General features: G+C 34.7%; 1 protein-coding gene across 1 annotated transcript; it reads left to right on the top strand.

Annotated features, from left to right (window-relative positions):
- Window positions 1-304: 304 nt before the first annotated feature.
- On the top strand, window positions 305-20,068 carry LOC128998441 (protein OPI10 homolog). The gene is made up of 3 exons (XM_054424566.1): window positions 305-541; window positions 13,125-13,254; window positions 19,512-20,068. Exons 1-3 carry the CDS (start codon window positions 494-496, stop codon window positions 19,922-19,924), a joined length of 591 nt encoding a protein of 196 aa, XP_054280541.1. The 5' UTR covers window positions 305-493; the 3' UTR covers window positions 19,925-20,068.
- Window positions 20,069-22,480: the final 2,412 nt, after the last annotated feature.

The following is a 22,480-nucleotide window of genomic DNA, read 5'->3' on the forward strand; positions in this document are numbered from 1 at the left end:
TACTGTATAGTTTTTATATTATCAGCAAGTCTGGTTGGTTAGGTTATGTTATGACAGTTTAATTTTAAAAATTAAAAATTAATTTTATAATTTTAAAACAATATTTTATAATTAAAAAGTTAATGTTATAACTAAAAATTAAAAAAAAAAAATAATTTAAATTTTTTCAACTTAGCAGTTCTTGCGGCGAACGTTCACTACAAGATATGTTAGCCTTAGTCCCTCCCGTGTGCCCCACCCTAACTTTGCCCTGTTTGTTTTCTGTTCTGCACTTGCACTCTTGCACTACTGCAGTGCTACTTGACTACTTACAACAGCAGTGTTGTTTTTGTTTACTGATTCTGAGTCGTTAGGAGTATATGATTGATATGTATAATCAATGATTCTAATATAATATTGTATACAATTACACAAATCTAAGGCTTAGGAGGCAGACGATTTCAGTTTCATTTATACTTTTAGTTTTAAACCTGCAAAATTAAAATAAAGAATCATGGCGGCAACAACTAACATGTTTGGTGTACTCGTGATTGGCAGAATGGTAAGTGTTTATATTAGTTTAGCCTGGTCAAATAGTACGGGATTGTTAAAATTAATTAGTTTATTGTTAACTTATTTAGTTGGCCTAGGCTATTCTAGCATAGACATAGACCTATGGTATGAATCAAATCGAATCAAATCATTTATTTGGCCATTCATTGTAGGCCTACAATAGGCTAAGTCAAAAAGTCATGAGCATTAAATAAAACATGCACACATTGTAGGTACCGTACTAAATTAAAATCATAAAAAAGCAAACATGCTAGCATATAAAGCAAAAAAGTACAAAGCAAAGAACATCTGCAAAACATTACCAAGCAATAGGCCTACATTACAAGTCAGATACCGGTAGGCCTACAAAAAATCATGCTAGAGAGGTCTTATTCATAAAATTCTTCCATGCTATAGAATAGGTTTGATGTGAGGCATGATTTTATGGTTTTTGAAAATTTGGCTTTAGATAACAATAACTTACAAAGAGGATACACGTCCGGTAACCGGACATGGATTAGGCGTCCGGCGGTGCCGTCACCGGGTTGTGGGGGCCCGTAACGCCATTACCTCAAAGATTTGATGATTAGCCATCAGTGTTCGTGGTAGTGGATAGAGTGCTCGGCTGATATGCAAGAGGTAACTTACCTCGTTCAAATCCCATCGGTAACCTTAACTTTTTGTCAAAGATTTCGCTTTGAATGCCATTTCTTCTTAACTGTACATATCTTGTTAGAATTTTTGGTATTTTTAATTTTATTTTATGAAGGTTAACAGGATATAACCTTCATTTGATTTTTTCATTATCACCAAGTTTTGTAGGTTAGGTAAGGTTATGACAGTAACTACCGGACGCCTAGGACACGTATCCTCTGCAAATAACTTAACTGAAGTACGCCTAGACATCCCATTTATATGGTAGAACTTTGGCCTAACTTAGTTCTAGGCCTTATGAATTTGGCCTCTCTGGTTCTCTTCTTTGATAAACTTCTAAACAAATTATCCTTTAACCCTCTAGGTGTCGCATTGAACACCTGTTAATGTCACTCAATTTTCAAGACTTTTGCGGAGTTTGATTATAAAATTAATAAATACCCCCGCCGCAGCAAACCTGCCGACTAAGCGAATTTCCATTTGTCTGAATTGATTTTCAGTTAAATATATTTTAATAACATTAGGTTTAACGAGTACCTAGGTTTGCTGCTACAAGGAAACTAATAAAGTGTGTTTTTGAGTAAAATATTGATAGCTTAGTACAAAATAAATAAATTTGCCAAGTTTGATCAAAATATATCCATAAACAAGCAAACTACAACATTTAACAATATTCTCCATAAGAATAACATGGGAATTTTAAATTTACAATTTTTTTAATTTTCTCCGTTACTAATAATTGAACAAAAATACTTTTATATACTAAATTATTTGTTTTTTTAAGCTCTTTAAAAAGGTCTAAAGAGAAATCGGGAAATTTTGTGTTTTGAGGGTCAAAAGTGAGAAAAACCAATTTTTACCCCATAAAACCCCCCGTAAAGCCCCGTTCCCATGATCCGATCGTCCGCTTTACACCTTTAAACCAAATTTTATCAAAATCGGACAAAAATTACTCAAGTTATCGCGTTTATCCCGCTTTACACCTTTAAACCAAATTTTATCAAAATCGGACAAAAATTACTCAAGTTATCGCGTTCACGGACGTGTATATATATGAACTTGAGTAATTTTTGTCCGATTTTGATAAAATTTGGTTTAAAGGTAAAGCGGGATAAACTTGAATGAGTTCGCGAACCAGCACGATCGGATCATGGGAACGGGGCTTTACGGGGGTTTTATGGGTTTTTATATATATATATATATACGTCCGTGAACGCGATAACTTGAGTAATTTTTGTCCGATTTTGATAAAATTTGGTTTAAAGGTGTATATATATATATATATAAGTCTATATATATATATATATATATACATATATAAAAATTTGAACGAATGGTGTTTTTGGCCTCTGGGGACATCAAAATGAAAAAGTAAATCGGTCCCGGGTCTAGGTCTTACCGTGCCACCTACGCTAATAGCTACTTCCCTATAGGGAAATTCGCTAAATACTTCCCTATAGGGAAATTCGCTAAAAATCTAGAAGATGACATAAGATAACATTGTATATTTTCTTAAAGCAAATACAATTGTCTATCTAAAAATGTATGATATGTGTGTCTTACCTTGTATAAAAGCAATTTGTTGTTGGTTCAAATCCAGATGTTCCAAAAAAATGTCATGTAAAAAAAAATCACTATATTTAGGCTACAAAAACTGAGATATAGGCTACATTTTATTCTAAATGTAATAAGGTAAAGGAAATATATAATTTCATCCTGTTTTTCTTTATAATAACTCTAAAAATCATGACACACAAGAACAGTAGAACGTAAACATTCGTTCGCTAGCAACCGAAACAAACAATGACATTAGGAAAAAGTATCACAGAACAAGATAAATAGTTCGGGAAACGGCCGTCTTTTATACTCACCATGAAGCCCAGAATCTCATGAACACGTTAGTATGCCCAATTACCGGGTTTGTTTGATCTTGTGGGATTATATCAACTGAAACCGTAGGCCTGTCAAGTCGCCGTAATTACGGCAATTGACACTTGTGGCGATAAAATAGTCGTTGTAATTACGTCGATTGACACCTAGAGGGTTAACTTTATTTGGCGTGGTTATAAATTTACTGTAGACTATTCAACAGAAATCAGTCGAGTAGGCTAACTTAATTGACATCGATGCACTTTTGTACCCTTTGATATTTATAAACACCTCCTCTAAAGATATGAGTATGCACCCACTGAGACGTTCTGCCGCCTCGCTAGATGTTTTTGTGTTCTTGAAGCGTGTCATATCGAGATCGGTCCTTAAGAGACCAGCGTCAACGTAACTTAACTTTGATACTTTCCTGTTAAAGGGAACATTAATTTATTATCGATGATTTCTTTTCGATATGGGCTATCGATATTTAATTTTTTTATTCGATATAGGCTATTGATATTAACAAACTGAAACTTTTCAGCTGACAACTACCGGTACGATAAATAAATATTGTTCAGTATCAACAAACAATAGAAAAATATTAGCCTATATTGAAATGAAAATGTTTTAAACTGACCTAACTAACCAAACTTGCTTGCTGTACCGGTACCAGTAACATTTCAATATTCCGTTTGATAGCCCATATGCCTTTTCTGTTATCAAATGGAATTTTGAAACGGTAACTTAGCCTACAGCAAGTTTGGTTAGTTTAGAATAGCCTAGTTTAATTTCTTAATCCAATAGGTCTATCCTATAGGAGGCATTAATTTTGCCTAAACAAGATTAGTTCTTAATCCTATTCTCTAATACAAGCTATAGGCCTAACCAAGGCCACACTAAAAAAACAGGCTGTAATGCTCGTCAAGCATGACGACACGATAAAAGACGGCAATGACGTAGGTATTTATCTTATTAATTTTCCAAGGAAAGATTAAAACAAGCAGCTGTTCACAAATTGTCACAAACGGCAAACAGTACGTCATTGCCGTCTTCTATCGTGACGTCATGCTTGGTGAGCATTACGGCCTGTTTTTTTAGTGTGGCCTTGGCCTAACTTAGTTATTAAACCAAGTACATTATAACTTAGACATACCAATTTGCTATGTCTGTCTGTAATTTAAATGTGTTTGAAGATATTATGGAACGTAAAGGGAAAAAAATATTGATATATCAAAAAGAAATCATTGATAATAATGAATGTTCCCCTTAACAGGAAAGTACCGGTACCCTTAACCTTCTTCAATCAATCAATCAATCAAAATAACTTTATTCATATTGCACATTTTGTACAGAATGGAGTCAGTTATAAAAACACAATATTAAACTTAATACTACTTACAAAGAAAATTGTTATTATAAAAAAATCAAATTTCAGGAAGTTGGAAAAAATCTTCTAACTTATACAAGGGTCTGTTGGTGAGAAATAATTTCAAACGTTTTTTAAATGAATTAAAATTACTTATATTTTTTATATTGTCAGGTAAGCTATTGAAATATTTAACACCACTATAAGATGGAATTTTTTCATAAACCGATAAATTATGTCTGTTGAACGCCAATTTGTTACCTTTTCTGGTTGAATATGTATGAAAAGAGTTCAATTTTGGCAATCTTTCATGGTTTGATTTAATATAAAGGGCTATTTGATAAATGTATAAGCTAAAAACAGTCATAATTCCTATTTCTTTAAACTGCTCTTTTGCGGATGTTTTTGACTTTAGTTTTAACATAATGCGAATTGTTTTTTTTTGAAGTTCCAGAATGCTATTTAGGTTAAAATTTGATGTGCCCCCATAAAGACACAACCCAAAAGAAATATGTGATTCAATTAGGGAATGATATAGGCCACTATTTTTAAGGTTTTTAAACTACTAAATTTTGACATCTGTCTTAATGCATGTATGCCTGAGTTGACTTTATTACAAACGTTTTCAACATGACTGTCCCAGTTAAATTTATCATCTATATGCAATCCAAGAAATTTTATTGTTTTAACTTCATTTAGTAAAATTGTATCCATAAAAATATTAAACTCAGGTGAATTTTTGCTTGTTGAAGAAAAATTTATATAATTAGTTTTTATTGTATTCGGTAATAAATTGATTTCATTTAAATATTGGTTACATTTGGTAAGCTTAACAAAAGAAGAGACTTCCACATCAGCATTTGAATTTCCGGATATTTTTATATTGATGTCATCAGCAAATAAACAAACACGATTGGGAGATTCTATCAATGAGGGGAAGTCAGTTAAGTAAATTAAGAATAATAAGGGCCCCAATATTGATCCTTGAGGGACACCATACTTAACAATTTTCGTTGAGGAAGTGTAAGTAATTAATTGGTTATGGCTATTTATGTGATCAATTGTGACATACTGCTGCCTGCCTGTAAGATAAGATTCAAACCAATGCCAAGCTCTCCCTTTTACACCGTTACATTTAAGTTTTTCAAGAAGTAAATCATGCGAGACACTATCAAAGGCTTTTGTTAAGTCTAAGAATATTCCCACTACTTTTTCCTTTGAATCAATTGAATTAATTATAGATTCACAGAAATCGATTCCTGCGTCAATCACAGACCTTCCTTCTCTAAAATTATATTGTTCCTTATCTAATAAATTATTTTCCTCTAAGTATTTTGAAAGTTGTATATGCACAACTCGCTCAAAAATTTTTGAAAATGAGCATAACAATGAGATAGGTCTGTAATTACACACTTCTTCTGGGTTACCATTTTTATAACAAGGTTTAATTTTTGATTTTTTTAATTTTTCGGGAAAGATTCCAGAGATAAAAGAAGAGTTTATAACATGTAGTAATGGTAATAATATATATAGACGAGCCTGTTTAATTATTGGCATTGGTATTTCATCCTAGCCAGTGGAAAATTTATTATTAAAAAAGTTATAATGTTATCCAGCTCTTCATAAGTAATTGGTGAAAGACTGAATTTTTATATAATTTTTTGGGAGGGTGAAATAATATTTTTCGAACCAGTAGAAGATATAAGTTTGGGCAATATGTCATTTTCAACCATCATTGTATAGTAATCATTAAAGAGATGACAGACATCTTCAACGTCCGTGCAGTTATTGGCTTTAATATATGGTAAACTTAAACTTTCACCATGGCTTGATTTATGATTTGCTCCAACTTCCCTATTTACAATATCCCATGTAGTTTTACTAACTTTTCGTGATTTTTCCAATAAGTTATGATAATAATTACATTTAGTTTCAATGACTTCTTTTTTTAGTTCTTTCTTTTTTTTTATCAGAATATTTTGAAATGATTTATCTTTAACATTCCTAGCAGTATTACTCAAATCTAAAACATCTATTCTTTTATTTATAATATCATCTGTAATCCAATTACTATTTCCTCTGGTTAATCTACTTTTAACCTTAGGAAAACAAACATCAAAATCATACTTAATTATATAAAAGAAAATGTCAAACTAATTATTAACAGGTGCATTAAACACATTAATCCAATTTTCACTTTCTAACAGCTTACAAAACTGAGCAATGCTATCATCAGTAAATTTCCTACGGTATGTTACAATTGTTTTTTGGATTTTTGAAATTTCTATACTGTTATCAGTAATTACACACAGCTGAGCATCATGGTCAGACAATTCAGTAATTATTCCTGAAACTTTTATTTTGCTCTTGGCTATATTAGTAAAAACATTATCAATTGCACTCTTCTTTGTTTTGCAAATTCTAGTTGGGAAATTCACCAATGCTTTTATATGGTTAGAGTTTAAAACATTAAACAACAATTTTTTATTTTTCGATTCCTCCAACACATCAATATTCACATCTCCGACAACCACTATGTTTTTATAATTTCTATTTAAAATTTCCAATAGTACATCAAATTTTTCTAAAAATATTTTGTCATAACACAATTTAGGAGTTCTGTAAATACCAGCTAAAACAAAAGAATATTTTCCTGCTCGTACTTTAACCACACAACACTCAAATTCTTTGTCTTGAACCAAACTAGTTATTTCTGTTAATTCAAGAGGTTCTACCTTGAGTGCTGATCTGGCCAAAATTAATACACCACCTCCACATGTTAATTTTCGAGCATAAAAAGATTTAACTATCATATTTTTTATATTCAAACGATTTATTTCATTTTCTTTCATTTTATGTTCTGTCAGTACTAATAAATCCACTGAAATTTCATCTAGTAAGATAGACAACATGTCTAGTCTGGAGGTAGGTGCTGGATATTTTGGTGTAGGATACTAATTTCGTTATTACTATTTTGATTGCAGTTTGTTTTACTTTTGTTGTTTTGACGGAACATTGATGCGGTAGTAGGATTTTGTTGTTTTATGTGTTTGGAAGTTTTCTGGAAAGATTGCAGTTTAAACTATTTAAGCCATTTGAGAGAAGCTGTGCAACATCAGGATTACAGATTTGATCGTTCATTAGAATACTATTGGAAATTATACTACAGTATTTACATCAAAGCTACTATTTACATGAGAACTATTTACATTTAGACTACACTTTTCACTGGCACTGTTACTCTGCTTTTCCACTTCACTTGACACACACTTCACCGCCTCGCTGTATTGGAGATGGCCAGGGACTAGGACGGGCTGCTGATGTGATTGCGAAGATACTGGACTAGTAGAAGTCAGGCATATCTCATCTTTCTGTGGTTGTCCGTGCAATGTGTAAGTGACAGGACGTTGCTCTGGTGTCGACCATCCTCGCCATGGTGATGTGTCAGAGATAACAGACAAGTTTATGTTCGGTGTCAGGTGAAGTGGGAGCTCATGAGGAGTGTCCGCTGCTGATTGTGTCTCCGAGTCAAACATTGTAGAGCAGAGATCAATTGTGCTGCTTTCTGGATGCGGGGAGGAGGGCTGCGAGGTTGCTTTGTTGTCCAATCCAATCAGCTGTTTCATCCTTTCAACAAATTTTGCAGGTGACATTCCATTCCGTAGCCTACTTCTGGAGGTGTCATTAGAAGTCACTATAACCACTGAGGCTTCAGTACTGTTGACAAAGTTTGTGATATTAGAGATAAAGTGTGAAGGCTGAATACAATCACGCACACAGCCCATGGGGGAGCATATGAGGGTCTTGAATTTTCCTTGTTTAAAGTGACGGGTCATTTGATTAAAAGCTGCGTCATAAATTCTGTCATAATTATAAAAGTTATTAGAGTTCATAAAATACTGTGGTTTTGTGACAAGTCCATATACGCCAGCTCCACTCTTTGATTTTTGAAAAGTTAAATTTTTGTCACACAGGTCAGTTGCACAGGGCTTGCCAAACTTTTCTTTAAAAATCGTAGCAACTCCTTCACTCATGTTTTTTGCATGTCCAAAATCTGCTGAGATGCAATGAGCAAAAGCCACATCTGAGTTGTTATATGTGTCTATTGCAGATCCCATGTCAACTTCCATTATTCTGACAGAGCTAGTTAATATCTGAGGTGGATGACTTGAGTAGTGGTTTTTGTTTAAAACAAAATCAGCGATTCTCCTGGAGAGAACTCGTTTGCCAAATTTGTTAAGATGCTGGCCGTGACGAGTGAAAAGGTGTCTATTGAAATCACTTACATTGATCAGATGCAAGCTATCTAGTTGTTTAAGTTCACAGTTTATTTTGTAAATTTCTTTATTAATCACACAGTCCGATGTCAAGTCATGTCTTTGAAATTGTGTCACAAAGACTAAGTTGGTGTGCTGATTTGCTGCGACAAATTCCTTGAATTTTCTCAATATACACCTTGCTGGTTCCCGGTTGGAGTAGGTGATGTCACAAATATTGTTAGCACCAGCAATGACTATAACCGTGTCCTCATTTGAGAATTCTTGTGTCATGTTGGAAATGTTGTTCAATATATAATCAACAGAAGCACCCGAGTTAGCACACGCAAATGATTCATAGTCATTCGGTAGTATTGGCAATAAGAGGTTCCCAAGGTCCTTTCCATGGCTATCAGAAAATATGTAAACCTTTTTTCTGCGCTTTAGTACAGGGATAGCTTCTGATGTGTTTATATTTGCGGCACAGTTTTTGTTTGGTTTTAAATGGACTGGTCGTCCTTTATTATGATGAGCTTTCAATGGGGATATAGTCCTGATATATTGTTTCTGTTGTTTTTTTGGCTGTTGTTTACATTTTAGATTAGTAACTAAGGAGTTAGCAGTTACATAAGATGAGCTGTTCTGTAGATCATTAGACAGTGCACTATATCTGTTAGATAATGTAGGACCTGGGGGATTTTCTAACTCAGGGCCAGATGTCTTACAGCTTTTTTTGGGCTGTACAAAAGGATACTCTGAAATGGGAACAGTCTTCTGAACCATCAAGGCTTTTACAGTTTTTGCATCAGTCGTATTACTCAGGATGTAAGTTAATGAACATCTTTTTTTATGCAATCCAGTTCATCAAAGTGTGGAATTGAAAAGTTGGCAAAATCACAGTTATCTAGGTCCATCTGTAGAACGTGTTCAATGGCTAGTATCATAAAAATACCACAGTCGTATGCATTATTCTGAATTGGACCTTGAACAACATTGAAATCATATCTATCTTTTAAAAAAAAAAATTGATCACTTTGTTAGCAATGAGCTTACTTTGTTCAATGTTTTTTGATGGTATAGAATCATAGTAATAAAAGGTATTTATGTCATGTTTAAATACTAGCAGACTCCAATGAGAACCACCTTCACTCTCAAAGTTAATTGAGTCATTTACTGGGATAATGAGAATATTTTTACTTGGCAAATTCAGTGGCTGTAAAAGGTGATCTGTATTTATCAAGGATTTCAATGCATGACTGATAAGTGGGTTCAGTATATAAGCATTTGCATTCGACCCTGATATATGATTATTTAATTGATCAAAATACTTGTTTAAATGTTCATCAGTGAGCCATACAGGTTGGATCAAATTATTTTGCAACTTGCTACTCAAATTCTGTAATGAAACTGAAAGCAATTTAATTTGTTCATTTGCTTTCAATAATTTAGCCTGCAGTTCATGGTGTTTAATTTTTATCTCCTCTATTTCCTTGTCATGTATAGTAGAAGTTAAGTTCGCTGTGGTTTCATTTACCTCAGTCACAGGTTCACTAATTACTTCTTTAATGTCAGTTTTTGAGTTATTTTTTGTGACATTAATCTTAGAGAGGTCAGCTTTTTTCCTGGTAATTGATCTTGTTCTAATTAGAGGACTTTCCTTTGATTTGTTTAGTACATTACCGGTAGTACTTTTATTTGCAAGAACCATTTTAGGCTTAAAATATTTGCAATTCTAAGACATATATTTTAATTAGCTCAAACGTTTAAAGGCTATATTTTATCAGGCTACTCAGTTCACCTGACGATAAAACATCTTTTTATGAAGGATATCAACCAAATCAAATCAAACAATCAAAAACAACAACGTATTTTTAGTTCTCAAAATGTAAACAACAATAAAAATCCTTGTAGTAATAATGTAGTAAAATAAATAATAATAATAATGGGTTAAATTAATAAAGGTCCTGGAAAAATGTAAACAAACGACACAAGTCCACCTGAGTTACTTGGAGAACCTGACCTTGTCCCCCTTGTCATAGGTCTAGAATAGTCTAGAATAGTTCTTGTCATAGGTCTACCTAATGTAAGGTATCTGGACAGGAATGATGGTGATCGCCGGGGTTAAATTCTCATCTCCTTTCTGGCAATAGAGAGACAAGCAATCTACTGAGTTTATAACAAGTAGAAATTTTATCATTCACCGAAATAGGAAATACAGGAGGCCTATGATTAGGCCTACTTTTTAAATCTTGAGAAAACTAACTAGCCTACCCACATTTCCTTCAAAATAGCTCAATCAAGGGTAAAAAAAGAACCTTTGATTTTGGTAAATACTGAGCCACTTGAGCTTGTCACATGCACAACATTTCTTGGTCTTAGAATAGAGATAACAACTTGAATTGGAATGAGCATGTAGACGACATTTTAGCTAAAGCAGGTACTGGTATGCACTAAGAAGAATGGCACCTAGATATGCAGTGAATCCACTCTTATATTTACTATCAGTGGCGTAGCGACAATAGAGCGAGTAGAGCAGTCGCTCCAGGACGGCAAGCACTAGGGGGCGGGGGCGGCGCCATACTAGGATTTTTTTTTACGATGTTGTCAAGTGTGGTAGGGGCGGAAGGAAGGTGAAGGGTAGTTTTAACTATTGTCACAACGAGCGCTAAGTGCTGCGATCTGTCAACACAATTATTATATGATATCACTGATCAGTCAAATGAGTAAGTAGTGATTCGTGAGGTTATGTCTATCGTGCCGCGCGCGGCGGTATTTAAGTTGTTAATTTATTAATACACCACTGTTTCTTTAGAAGTGTTGGGTACTTTCGTATTATACGGAGGACACTAATTTTACAGCACGCTGCGGCGGTTATGTTAGATTGGGTTAGGCCCTATCATAAATATGTTTGTAGGACTTTCCTCGTTTCGTTATGAATCGAATGATACCAAATGCTTCATACACAGCATTTATGATAACCTAATTTAACATAACCGTCACAGCTTGCTGTAAAAGGGTGGCCTCCGTATAATACAAAAGTACCAAGTGTTGTTTAGTGCTAATAATAAACTATAAATTCGGTTAAAAATATTTCTACAAAGGTGAGGTGGTAAGTTTTGAACAGAGAGTTGAGTTCATACTTACAAATACGGTAGGCCTACACATCGGTCAATGTGACTGTTGGGAATTTTACGATTTCATATTGGCAACACTGATTAGTGTTTGTGCTTACCATTCGTAACAATACCTTCCTCTCTACCCCTCCCTGACCCTCCGGTAGAATATCGATAGGTTTTACCCAGACGAGTGTCTAGGGTGGATGTTTTTTGTTCTGCTGGTCGGTCAGATTTACCGGGTGTGTTCTATACTGTTACCCTGCTGTCGGTCAAAGTGACGTTTGTGTTCTATAACATTAGATTATATTGAATCTATATTCATCTTTTGTAGTGATATAGTTACATTTTCCGAGTTGTCTTATCAGCATACAAACGCGATATACTTTGTAAACACTAAATAGTTAGTATTAGTTCTGTGTATATTTTTAAGTAAAATGGACCGACTTACTACAAGTAAGTCTTGTAGTACATCATGAGCACGGAAAGTGGATGATCCAGATTTTGATGAACTAGTACGTAGGATATTAGAGGAAGGTGAGGACAACCCAGATGAAGTCGATGATGTTGGCTCAATATTGGACAACTCAGACGCTTACCCTGACTACGTGATGCGTTAAAGTTAGGAAGAGAATTCTTGTAGTAAATAGTAAATAGTATAGTAATAGTAAATAGTTTGTAACTCATTGATGTGACTTTGGAAATGATTGTTGATGGGTGAGAAGTTAATTGACTTACTTGGCTAATAAGTGAGGGCCGGGAATGAGAATAAAACAAGAGTTACTAAATGAATTTACAATTTATTAATAAAAAGAGAAAAGATAAACTCGAAGGCCTGAAATGGTCAGTTGGGATTCAGATTTTGAGGAGAAAGAATCAGACTATCTTTTAACTTGGGGATTTGGTTTTCTGGATAAATTTGATGTTAGGGTTGTGGTTTCGGGGCAGATACAGATTGAACAGGCTAGATCAGGTTGAATTAGGTAACGTGAGATGACAAAGGGCGACGCAAGGAAAGGGGAATGTTGGATAGGACTTTTTAGGGTGACGTAGGGTAGAGGAAGACGACGCAAGGTACGGGGAAGGTCGGAATAGGGCTTGGAAGGTGACGTAGGGGAGGGGAAGGTGACGTAGGGGAGCGGAAGGTGACGCAAGGTAAGGGGAAGGTCGGAGAAGGCTCTATAGGGCGACGTAGGATAGCGGAAGGCGACGTAAGGAAAGGGGAGTTGAGGGGACTGAAGGACAATTTAATATAACATTTGGGGGAAAACAGACAGGTGTAATTCGGGCACGTTACAGCAAATGTAGGTTTTTAAGTATATGTTTACTGTTTAGGTAGAAACAAACTTCCAACAAGTAGCAGAACGTCAGTTTGTTACGGTCATACCTAATGCTGACGACACTGACCATCTGGCGGTATTCCTCACAGGACAAATATGCTTCCCAGCTGGAGCTGCAGGGTTGAGTAAGTAGGCTTGCCTCTTTTCTCAAAATTATATTTTAAGGCTATTAATGTTTCCTCTATCACCAATCTATAACAACTATAAAAATAGCATATTTAGTTCATTTTTCAACTTTTAAATCAACAATTGTTGCTTATGTTGGAAATACCAGTTTTCCCCCTGTTTCTTGATTATATTTTTCGAATCTTGAAACCCTATCACAAAACTTTTACTGACCTGTTCAAGGTTAAAAAAATACAGGTAAGTTAGTATTCAAATGATCACTATGCAATAGAAACAGAAGGAAATCGACTCCTCACCCTGATATAATAGTATAAATAAGTGACTATTGACCTTAAGAAACTGTACTGTAAGTTGTTCCAGTATTATTACACTTAACAAGTTCGCTGTGGCCCACGAATGGCAGGCGTAGCCCCGGTGCGACGCAGCGTCGAGCGAACCCATTTGGCTTTCAAATATTTCGGTCTGAAGATAGCAAATGTACGGTAATGTGCTGCGTTACGACAAAATTCGACGTGGTTTGCCTGAAACAATCACAGATAGCTGCACTGTCTGGAACTAGCTGGTTCCATTGTATTACCAATTGAAGAGAGATAGACGGGACAACAAGTTGATTTCTAATCTTGCCAGAAGGGAATTCTATGGGGAAATTTACTACCAACTTACACCACAATAAAGCACCCATTCAGTACTAAACATAAAAGTACCCGTTACTCCCGGTGTGCTGCTGTGCAGAAATTGAATGGGATGATCACTCACAGGTACGAGCGTTCAGCGTGGCAAAAAGAAACTAGAGCACTCACCGGTGAGTGGCCCGCAGCGAACGTGTTAAGATGGAGTTCAGAATACAATCTACTTGTTTCATTAGTATTAATTATCTGTTTGCTTCATTGCTGCCAGATTTGTGTTTAACCGGGCTATTAACAATAATAATGACGCCAAAAAAAATCAGCGCTTTCAAAAACAAAAGCACCAAAATGTTCAATTTAGAAACTTTGGAATCTTAAATCCCGTTGATTGAATTTTGAATCCAAAATTTTTCCAAAAATTTTAAGGATTTGGCACATCACTATATTCTACATTCATTTAAGTGGCTATACACAGGAATAATTGCAGTACTGTAGGTCCTGCGGAGGACTAGCCAAAGTTTTCTCAACATTTTAAAGTGAACAGTTAGGCGGTCGACACACGGAAAGACTGAAACCCAACTAAAGTTGAATCAACTGTTCTGTGACGCGATTACGATTGCAGTTGCATTTGTTAAATCCCCACACGGGCGTGACTGAAATAATTGTAGTTGAGTTGAGACAGTGAATGAGTTCTAATTTTGAATCCATGTGTGTAGCCCCTGAGCTGTTGGACATAATGTAAGACTAAATTACTTACGTAATTCCCGTCACAGCTCACTAAAATATGTCTATTCAGGACATGTTTCGGTGTTAAAACACCATCGTCAGCTTCAGGTACATAGTGTAGAGTTGATCAGTTGTTAACATCGTCAGAAGATAAACACAGTACTGACACGAATAAATACATAAAACAATTAAAAATTTAAAAAACAGGCCTGTTCTAACAAAGATGACCGACCGCACAGTTGCTACCTGGGACAGACTAGCTAGACTAGCCAGACTAGAAGGTAATTTTGGTTTCAATAGATTTTAAATAAATACTTAACCAATATTTTGTTTAATTAAAAAAATTACTAAAGTATTGGTAAAGAATTTATTTAGGCCTAAAGTTGTTGAAATAATAGTTTAGAAAATGTACTTAAGGGAACAAATACACATACAATATCAAACAAAAAGAAATAATTTAATTTTAAACATTTTGCCAACAAAGTAGACATTTTAAAGTGTGATATGTCATCAGTCTCAAGGCTACTTCATGCTTTGGGCCATCCTTCCTCATGGGTGGTGGCACTGCGGCAGCAAACCGTTTTTGCTTACTAGCCAAACATGATTCAGTTAGACTATGTACATCGATGACGGCTGTACATAAACATTACACGTAGGCCTACATATTAATTAACTGTTATCTAGGATAAGGGTGATTAACTTACCCATTTTAATAGTTCAATATGTACACTCCTCTATGAAACAGTTGCAATAGCAAGGTTATTGTAGGTTGGTTTACATATTAGTACACTGACTCCCATAGTCCTAAGTATAATAACAGCTGAGTTATTTTTTTTTAGGGGTTAAGTACAGGAAATGCACCCAAATGGAGTGTATAAAGGTGGTAAGTGCTTCACTTGCCCCCTTCATCCACGCAAAGTTTCACTTACACCCTTCATCCATAACTCTTTGTGCTTCACTTGCTCCCTTCATCCATGTAAAGTTTCACTTACCCCCTTCATCCATAACTCTGCGCACTTGTCCCCTGCACTCACCCCCTTATTGTTAGGTAATAGTAGCGTACGTACTGTAGCTAACATCATATCCAAATCAGCTGTCAATGAAAATTACCTTAAAACATTTCCTATTTGCATTTTAGTGTGTTTTAAAAATGTATTGGACCGTATTGGACCCACTTAGTACAACGATTTTTAGCTATTCTTTATAGGTAACTGCTTCCAAGAAGTAATAGATTGTACATGAAAAAAAATATTTCAGAATGAAAAATTGCAGGGATAAGACTGATAAGCATCTAATAAAAGACAGTTATTACTTGCACATTTAAAAAAATATTTAGTATTTTTAATATTGTGGTATTTCTTTTGCATAGCTGGCTTTTAGTTGCCATTTTTTGGACTAAATTACAAGTCAGCGCATAAAGTCTATGATAAAGACTAAGTAAGTTGACTTGTTAAATTTTATTTTATTTTGGTGCAACAACCTTATTTAAATGTACCTACTTTTGATGGTAACATGTTGAAATAAAGTATTTTTTTTTACCAAAAATAATTTATTTTAATTGTTTACATCACTTAACCCCTTCTTCCACTACAAAACAATTTTTTTTTTTAAGTGGATAAAGGAGGTAAGCAATAGAAAAGTTAAAATTTTAATAGTAAGGAACATTTCAATTTTTATTAAGTATTGTGCAAAAATTATACATCTCTGCCCTTCCTAATGGCCGTTTTAAGAATGAAAAAAGTTAAAAAATTAAAAAGTTATAACCTGCAAACTTTAAGTCCATTTATCTCAAAAGCAACAAAATGTTACTTTCCCCTTTCATCGACTCACCCCTTCATTTATCAGGTGTTGAGCAAACGTTTATTTTTGTTTGTCGTTTTTCGGGTTCCAATGATGCTCTCTTTGCATGTGCACAAAAACAATGTGTTGTTTTTCCTACATAAAAACTAGGGACAAGGACAACTACCACATTCAATTTGGCTGACAACGAACTGCACTCACGGTCAAAGGAATTTACAAGGGTTGGAAGGGTTTAATAAGCCATATGGAACTGCACTCACGGTCAAAAATCGGTCTTTCACGGCTGAACGCTTCGCTAGCCCCTTAGTCATCTGTTTATTCCGTCCTCTGTCTTACTTTATCCAATACTTTATTTAATACACGTTTTAGTGTCTGTCCCAATAAATACAACAATAAATACAACAATAACTAACCTAACCTTACCTAACCTAACCTAACCTTTACAAAAGAAGCTTCGTTATGATAAGAATATAGCCTATCATGTTATCGTAAATACTATGCTAGAATTTTCTGTACACATGTGTATTTTTTACAATGTCAGTAGTAAGTTTATTTTTTGACGTTTAGATTAATTTAATAAAAACTTTTCAATATATTTCAACTAATTTAATAAGTTTTAATCAATTCAATCATGGTGTTGCACAATGTGATATAGGCTAATTAAAAACTGACCGTGAGTGCAGTTCCGGTACCCCCAGAAAGGCTCAAAGTGACCGTGAGTGCAGTTCCGTAGTTGGATTAGGACCAGGGACTGACCGTGAGTGCAGTTCCAGCCCTCCCTTCAATTTTGTATATCCCTGATCTGTCACCCTTATATAAAGGGAAAAAATACAATCTAAATTAATTAAAATTATTAACAAAAAATTCTTTATTTGTTAATAAACACAAACAACTTCCCTTATTGTTAATATATCAACCTTAAATACTTCTCACTAATTTCTTTACAAATTTGATGGTTGTCCCTGGGTTGGAAGAACAAAGAGATTGAAATACTCAACAGAGCGATGGCAGTGAAAGCTTGATGTTAATAAAAAAATTAAAGTGGGCCCTGTAAAATAAAAGTCATTCCCAGAAGTCCTTATGGGAGGGTCTTGATAATTTCTTATATCTGATATCTTCAAAAATGATGGCAATCTTATAACTACACTGGCTTTACTATTGCACTACTATCACCAAAATATTGTGTTGTACCAAAGGTATATTGTTTGTAGTGTAATCTCTGGATTGAGACTCTCAGAATACCTGATTTAATTGATAATGAAGCTAAATGTAGGAAATATAATAACAAGGATAAATGAAAATCAGAGAATTGAAGATAATATCAGAATATAATGATTTTGACTTTATACAATATCAACTTAATACACCTAAACTTTATATAATTTCAGGAAGAGATTTGTTACAGATTATTGCTGTCTAAAACCTATGTATCTATTGAAATGGAATAAAAACACTAGTTTGCGGCCGCACGACGACGGTGATAAAAGGGGCAGAAGGTGCAACTATTTAATGTTTGAGACACTCAACGCCCAAAGTCCTGTTGTTTGACTGGCCAGTACAAAAATAAATTCTTGCAGAGTCGATATTGAAGACAGCTTTTAGTGCCAGCTAGGCTGGACACAATAATCCTGGATAAGCATTATGATAAAAGGAACGTTTGATTAAGATTTACTGGCGTTATGAGGGAGCTGTCTATCAGCAATTTCACACCTCCACTACCCAACATCACCGCCTGACGTCAACCAGCAAACTATCCCCTTCTTTACGTTAATCATCCCAAATCAGTTTTAGTGACAATCTGTATTATTTTAATATTTTAACTCTTTGGCTTGGTGAATGAACAGTGATATCTTATGTGACTTAAAACTTATAGGCCACGTGACAGTAAAATAATCCTATTGTTTAAATTTACAGAACTATTGAGAATATTGATATATCAATGTTTAAATACTTGCTATTAATACAAATTAAATGGATTCAATTGGATTCAAATGACTACATGAAATTGCAAAGTCTAACTAACATGTGTTACAAAACAGGAAACAACAATGCCAAACCTGCACGAACCACTATTTGAAACAACTCAACTAACAAATAAATTACAAATTACTTACAATTTTGTCCGGACAACACAACACTTAGGACACACAAATATTGGGCAAGCCTCTGATTCCGTGAAATTGATTTAACTTTTGAAAATCGCTGCGTTCACGTGAAATTCCAAATGCGGTTTGTACTAGCAGGGATTCGATGAAATTGTTTCTTTTTCCGATTTAAACAGTTTTGATTTTGAATGCAATACAAATATATCCCTTTGGGATATATGCTAAAGCGGGTAACGAAGATAAAAAATTGGACCTGATTAGAACCGCGACTTTGATTAATTTAGCACGAGACGCGGCAGTGGCTTACCCAAAACGACGTCTTACAATCACTCCTCGACTACAACAGACAGACAGACGGTCAGTCCTGGTCTTCGCATTTGTGGACAACGATATTGCATGGAATTCTGGGTCAACGGCTGGTCAGCTGATCAATGTTTTCGCGCGGGATTTGAATTTGACGCCTCAATTCCTTCAAATTCGGTACACTTATCAATAACCTTTTTAGAACATTAAGTTTGTTTATAGTGTTGTTATTTGTCCTTAAATCTAACTCTATTCTGTGTTTCATTAGTTCTTTGGCTAATCCATGATGTAACGAATAAGAATATTCTACACATATATATTTCTTATCTCATGGCACTTCATTACCATTTTTATTTCTATTTTATTTGATGATGATAAAACAGTCGTAACATTTGTTACACTGCAGGAGCTGGTAATATTTTGATTTGGTTATAGAACCAGTTCGGGGGCTAGAAAATATGGATAGTAATGCTCTTTTTATCCTCCATAAGCTTGAGTATAATTATATAGTATTAATTATATTTAATACTAGACACATATATAGTATCGTATTAATTACATAGTATCGTATTAATTATATAGTATCGTAACACATTTTCACTGAATTATAAATCCAATTTGAGTGTTTTTATCTGACGTATTTCCTAGGATGTATAGGCCTACTTGTTCAAAAGCTGTTTCAATTGTATGTTTCAGTTTACTTCAGTTGCCCGGACCCAAATGCCCCACCCAATTGGCAATTGTTGGGGTACATTTCAAATGATAAGCCGTCTTCAGTTTTTAAAATAACGGGATTGAAGAACAACGTTATTGAACAAAGTGGCTTCCTACAGTTCGCTCAACAGGCAATTTCACATAACGCCCAAATAGGCATATCAGTTGAGCCGATCGAAGTCGTCCAGCAACAGATAATACAATTGGAAAATAGTAAACCTAACGAAGCAAGCAACTTCCTTGAATTTACAAAAAAGATGCTTGAGAACTTTTCTGAGTGTGTTTCTTCGTTTCTTGTGCCAGGCAGTCCGTTTGTGGTACCACTCAGTGTAGTAGACAATTGGTACAAAAACTTTGAAAAGAGATTAGAAATGAATCCTCGATTCTGGAAATGATAGACGTACTGTCTTCTGCTGTGATACTTCAAAATGTGACTGAGAGTTTTTAAGACTGTCCACATTGTGCCTAGTGCATACGATTTAAAACGTTTATTTTGTATTATTTGTTTTTGTTTTTTTGTAAATATTACTAAGTTTTAAGTGAGCTATGAAATGCCAAATAATAATACCTATAGCTCTAGGACTATTGCTTGCAAACTCTCCTTGAGGTTTGAGTTATTGTAAGAAATGCTAAAAATTGGGAGAGAAATTGAGCCACTAGCTTGTAATTTTACATATTGAAATACTTACATTTACATTTTAATTTTAAATTACTTTGCTTTTTAATGAATTAAACAAAAAATAAAAATATAAATGTATAGTACAATGCAAAAGTAGTTTCATTTAGTTTTGTTATTAATTTCTGTTTTGTTAAAATCAATAATCATATTATATTATTCAATCAAAATTATGAACAAATCTGCAATTTAGAAATTGAGGTATTTAATGTCTTTGTATTCCAGTTTAGATACTTACTAAAAAATTTCTTTTCCATTCAAAACTGTGCTATGTGATTTTGTCAGTAAAACTTTAATTAATTAATCCTGTGTTGATTTACACTTTTCCTATCTGAGAAAAATGTATTTGCAGGGCAATCTTCAAGTGTATTGGGCATTATTTTATCTTGCGATGGCAGTGTCTTGATGTTTGAATTTGAGCTTCACATTCAGTTAATCAAAACCATGTAGGTTTACGTGATGGTTGCCAGGTTCTTGAACGGTATGACCCAATGAACATTTCGCCACCTGTTTGGCATGATTAGGAGCAAAGTTTATATATTTACATTTTTGTTTTCACGAAAACTAAATTATTCATTTATATTTAGTAGGCTGACTGTGTATGGCAGGAGTGTATGAGCAGACCGATGACTACACACTTGCTACTTTCTGACTGTTGAACCGTACTGGTATTGGCTTGAAGTTTGGTTGGAGAGTGAGGGGATTGGGATGAGGTACAAAAACCATTCAGGAAACCTACATGTGTAATTGTTCTTATTGTTCTTAATGCTGTGAATCCTACACTCAATCAAAACCATTGACTATAAATACTAAAGACACCTAGAAATACAGGGTGGTGTGTGAAAAACATGTTCTACATTGTGAGGAATAAAACTTAGTACTTACCTCTTTGCGCTTTATCGCAGCGCCATCATCATGCAGTTCATGGATAGTGGTTAGTTTTGAATACATGAAACTTACTAATATGCTGCCAGGTGTGGTGCAGGTACTGCCTCCGTTCCCGTCAGTAGTCACAGTCTTGGCCCTACTAGCTGGTCTCGGCGGTGTGATTTAGGGTCTGGGCCCGGGTTGGTGCGCGCGACCCCACATGTTGTTTCCATGATACACGTTGATTCAGGAAGATATGGCAAATCTTTGACAATTTATTTTATATATTCTAAATAAGAATAAAGTTAATATAAACACTTTATTATTGAATGTGGGAACGCTGCGCAACAGAGTTTTACAGGGGCAGAGTAACAGCTTTGACTATTAATAAAACAACTAGACATTCCATCCCCATGTTAAAGTTGTAGCCAGGTTTTTAATAAAATTTGTCTTAGTTGATGTGAGCCACCTACAGATTGCACTGATCTAAATTACTGATTTCTGCCGATTACACGATGGTTTTTACCAAGTCAAACCGATGGAATGACTTATTATGAGCTATAGCAACTGTTGTGACCCACCAAATATGTCAGTAACAAAAAAAAAGGTACAAAATAGAGTTTTAGACACTAGCGCAATCTGTGACTGGCTTACACAACTACATTCTTTTTTAGTAAAAAATTGGTGACAGCTGATCCGTATAGATGGGATGTCTTCACATCCTAATTTGTTACATCACTAATATTTTTTTAGTATTAACTTTAACTGAATGAAAGTTAAATTTGCAATTGAAACAAATAATTGGAAGTGATTTTGTTTGTTCAGTGAGATATTTTTTATTTTATACAAGGAATAACTTTAGGGACAAACTGTTTAAATATCTCCTATACTCTGTGCGGCGAGTGTTTGGAGTGAAGCGCCGCCCGCTGGGGGAGTGACATTTGAGTCAGGCCTGTTCACAGTAAACCCCCTGCGCAGCCTTGCTATTGGTATCAACCTCGAGTCCATTCAAACACTTTTGTTACGAATTTGACTGGTGGAATGTTTGTAAAAAGCCTCTGAAGAAACGTCAACCTCCTCCACTATCTCGGGGGTCACTCTTTTTAAGGGTAAAGAAAGAGGCTCCCATAGGGCTAGGTAAAAAAAACCTGTAGTACGGGGAAACCTATTTCTTCCATTTGTTGGTCAATAAAAGGAAGTTCTTCAGCTAATACAGATTCATCACTGTCGCTAATGCCTTTTTTTCAAATTTATTACTAGATGTGAATTTTCTTCCTCCATACCTTCAATAATGTCACCCAGCTTCCATAATTTTTCTTCTTCCTTAATGACGTGTTCCACACATCTCTTCTAACGATCTTTTGTCTCACTTGTAATGCCCTCTTCCAAAAGATGTTTTACTTCAGGG

The sequence above is a fragment of the Macrosteles quadrilineatus genome, unplaced genomic scaffold, assembly GCF_028750875.1.
Source record: "Macrosteles quadrilineatus isolate MER2022 unplaced genomic scaffold, UCM_ALF_1.0 Scaffold_7__1_contigs__length_78375512, whole genome shotgun sequence".
NCBI classification, from domain to species: domain Eukaryota; kingdom Metazoa; phylum Arthropoda; class Insecta; order Hemiptera; family Cicadellidae; genus Macrosteles; species Macrosteles quadrilineatus.